This window comes from Limulus polyphemus, unplaced genomic scaffold (assembly GCF_000517525.1).
Source record: "Limulus polyphemus unplaced genomic scaffold, Limulus_polyphemus-2.1.2 Scaffold2135, whole genome shotgun sequence".
NCBI lineage: Eukaryota > Metazoa > Arthropoda > Merostomata > Xiphosura > Limulidae > Limulus > Limulus polyphemus.
The window spans coordinates 40,254-44,598 of record NW_013667745.1 but is presented as its reverse complement, the minus strand read 5'-3'; the positions used below and the strand labels follow the sequence as shown (position 1 = coordinate 44,598).

Genomic DNA, 4,345 nt, shown 5'->3' with positions numbered 1-4,345 from the left:
AGGCTCAATATGACACTGTAATAGGATATGTATTATCACACTAGGCTCTATATGACACTGTAATGGGATGTGTATTATCATACTAGGCTCTATATGACGCTGTAATGGGATATGTATTATCATACTAGGCTCTATATGACACTGTAATGGGAAGTGTATTATCATACTAGGCTCAATATGACACTGTAATAGGATATGTATTATCACACTAGGATCTATATGACACTGTAATGGGATATGTATTATCACACTAAACTCTATATGACACTGTAATGGCATGTGTATTATCACACTAGGCTCCATATGACACTGTAATGGAATGTGTATTATCACACTAGGCTCTATATGACACTGTAATGCGATGTGTATTATACACTAGGTATAGAGCCTAGTGTGATAATACATATCCCATTACAGTGTCATATTGAGCCTAGTGTGATAACACACATCCCCTTACAGTATCATATAGAACCTAGTGTGATAATACACATCCCATTACAGTGTCATATGGAGCCTAGTGTGATAATACACATCCCATTACAGTGTCATATAGAGTTTAGTGTGATAATACATATCCCATTACAGTGTCATATAGAGTGACACTGTAATGGGATGTGTATTATCACACTAGGCTCCATATGACACTGTAATGGGATGTGTATTATCACACTAGGCTCCATATGACACTGTAATGCGATGTGTATTATCACACTAGGCTCCATATGACACTGTAATGAGATGTGTATTATCACATTAGGCTCTATATGTGGGAAATTAATTTATTTGAATTATGAAATTACTACTGAAAATATGAAAATGATGAAAAACCATTTTCACTAACTTTATGTTGTTTGTACATTTATGTATAATTTTTAGTGATAGATATGGTCACCTCTGTTTTCTCTCTTTTATTTTTTTAGTATAATGCAAGATTACAAAGAGAATTGGCAAACAACGTGGCTTTGCTATTGGCTGGAGATGAAGACCTACCATGGCCACCTTACGGAGGCAGATTTGTGCAGAGTAAGCGGCAGATCCGGTACAACCAGTGTTACTTCAATCCAATTTCCTGCTTTCGCAAACGAAAATGAGTTCTCACAAAGCATGAGATCCTGATTAACAAGCTTAAGTTATATCAACAAATTAGAAATGCACAAATGAACGTCAAATCTCTTTAAAACATAGTAATATTGTTAAAAATGTTTGTTAAACGGATTCTCCAAGCCTCTTAAAGATTTTAAAGTTTTGTTTCAGTGTTGCTATAACTGGATAATACATTTTCTGTAAATGTTCATTGAGTTATTATTGCTTCAGGTAGTTTCTTCCGTTCAAACATTACTGTTACAAAAAACCTATTTACAATCATACTTGTTTCTCCACTGTAGACGATGTTGTTTGAAATAAAAATGCTAGAATCAAAATGATATTTAATTTATCAGTTATTAATTATGTTCAGTCGATACAAGAATATTTATTTAACATTGTTAGTTTATTCGTTTTTAGTTTAACTTTGACAAGCAAGTTTTAAACGTGGAAAGAAATAAAGTATTATAAAATGAAACCTATTTTCACACTCAACAACGTTAATATTAACTTTATTCATAGTCAATAAATCTTAGGTGAGGAAAAGGCTTAGAAAAGTAATTATGACAAATAGACATATTATTTGTCTCTTCGTAATTACCTTTTTGCTAGACTCAGAACACAAATAATAATAATAATAAAACCTACCAAAAAAAACAAAACATTTGGCTACACAACTAAAGAAGAGTTAATTTACTTCGGGTTTCGTTACACTTCATAAAATAATTATGTAATTCAAAACCCTAACATTACTTACTTGTCATAGCAAATACCTTTATTTCAACACACGTGACAACAAACACAGCACTTTAGGGAATAGACAGCCACGTCGACCATCAGTATGTCCAGCTAAGTTCATCAACTCATAAAGCATCATTTCTTCCTGATTTGAACTTTTTTTTTCCGTCACCTGAACACTAATGAAAATATGGAACTATTAGTGGATAGAGCTCAGGAGGTCGTTAATGTCCGAATCACCTAAAGATACCACTCTCGTAATTCAACACTCAGAACCATTTCTTAAAATAACCCCTATATATTTCACAGCCTAGTAAGCCTGTTGCTTAGAAGACTGACACCTCATAATGGGCTCTATCCAACTAAGTGGATTATACATTGTTTCAGTAGAACCTTGAAAATAGTGAGATAGCCATAATTTTAGAACGAACAGTAAAAGACTATGTGGTTGGTTTGTTGGGTTTTAATTTTTTAGCACAAAGATACACAATGGACTACCCGTGCTCTCTCCACCGCTGGAATCGAACCCCAGATAGTTCGGAAATTATCGATAACTCACCGGGAGGACGAGGCAATGTAATAAAGCACATAACTGGGCACACACCTTTAGTTTTGAGCGGGAATCATAATATTCAAAGCTGAACATAAAATAGTATGATTTGTAAATCTTCAAAAATTTACGAATTTCGCGAGCAGTGAGATAAACTTTGAATTACTGTATGCAAAGTTTGAGGCAATAATTTGTGAAAAGCGTGAATACTAACAGGATTACAACGAACTGCCCTTTACCGGACAGACATATCAATGTTAGGAACATTTGTAATGCATTAATATTTCATGAACACCTATTATTTCGGTCTGCAAGTATTTTAGTTTTAGCGTAGAACAGAATAATATTTCACTGTGCGTAATTTGCATTTACAACTTAACGTTTCCAATAGGTAGTGTTGCATTATGTAGCCATATCAGATTTATTCTATTACAGTTTATGTAACAGTCGTTTATAATTTGGTTCCTGCAGCTTGAGATGAACTTACGCACTTTCCCATAATCACTAATCATTTCTAACTTTTTGTGGATTTGTTTGAAAGGTTTGGTTTGGTTTGAATTTTGCGCAAAACTACTCGAGGGCTATCTGCGCTAGTCGTCACTAATTTAGCAGTGAAAGGCTAGAAGGAAGGCGCTACTCATCACCACCCACCGCCAACTCTTGGGCTACTCTTTTACCAACGAATAGTGGGATTGACCTTCACTTATAACGCCCCCACGGCTGCAAGGGCGAGCATGTTTAATGAGACGGGGATTCGAACCCGTGACCTGCAGATTGCGATTTGAGCGCCCTAACCACCTACCAATGCCAGGCCCATCTGCAATAAACAGCAGTTAGACACCATCTGAAGAGCTTATAACAGGATGTTTGTTGGCTTTGAAGATAAAAATAATAACTGATTGATCAAAACTATCACGTATAAAAAGAATCAAGTTAAACAAGACCCAAAAAGACTCTAGTAATTTATTGTTGCTTGATTAACATTGATTGTTTCGTATGTAGCTGTGTTTTTCATTTTTGATATCCACTCGTTTCCGATGTAAAATGTTTTTTATTTGTATAAATATGCCCTAATGAGAAATTTTGGAGTAATAAGATTTTTTATTTATTAAATTACTACTGAATTAACAGAGATTGGCCAAGACTTATAAGCACTAAAACAAAGTTTCGAAACGAACAAAGTGATCTTTGGTCTGTTTTTGAGCTCAAGATGTTTGTCATTAGTACGAAAATCCAGAATTGACGTCTTCTGAAAGGATTAATCGCAGAAGAAAGGCGATTTAAGCTATAATGATATTTCTTATCAAGGAGTTATACTTGAAGTACACTTGGTGCTATAGAAAAACACTAATGAGAACTATTTGCTATTTATCGATTAGTTTTTACATGCACTTGTATTCCACCATATGCAGTCCTAGAATATGGGTGATGTTATTGAAATATAATTTGAAATGAAGGTAGTGTTTATAGCCTTGAAACGTAGTTGAATTAACATGTAAAAAATACACATACTGTTCTTTACGTTCAAATACTTTTTTTTGAATTGCAAGCTTTTGACCCTCTTATCGCAGCCTTCATCGGGCAATAGTATGAGGAACTTTTATAGAGCACAGCCTTCATCGGGCAACAATGTCAGGAACTCTTATAGAGCACATTAATACTGTGTATCAGCTGCCACCATACTGTGGAACTCTAATACTGTCCAGCAGCTGCCACCGTACTGCGGAACTCCAATATTGTGTATCAACTGCTACCATACTGCGGAACTCTAATATGGGGTATCAGCTACCACCATACTCCAGAACTATAATATTGTGTATCAGCTGCCACCATACTGCGGAACTCTAATATTGTGTATTAGCTACCACCATACTGCATAACTATAATATTCTGTATCAGCTACTACCATACTGCATAACTCTAATATTGTGTATCAGCTACTACCATACTGCATAACTATAATATTCTGTATCA

The 4,345-nt window shown here is 34.9% G+C and overlaps 1 protein-coding gene across 1 annotated transcript in view; it reads left to right on the top strand.

Annotated features, from left to right (window-relative positions):
• The window catches only part of LOC111087421, a 20,446-nt gene extending 19,025 nt beyond the window's left edge, over positions 1–1,421 (top strand). Inside the window, exon 2 of the mRNA XM_022394005.1 lies at positions 921–1,421. Within this exon, the coding sequence (XP_022249713.1) occupies positions 921–1,091 (171 nt within the window). The 3' untranslated portion in view covers positions 1,092–1,421. The remainder of the gene's footprint in view (positions 1–920) is intronic.
• The last annotated feature ends 2,924 nt before the right edge of the window (positions 1,422–4,345 follow it).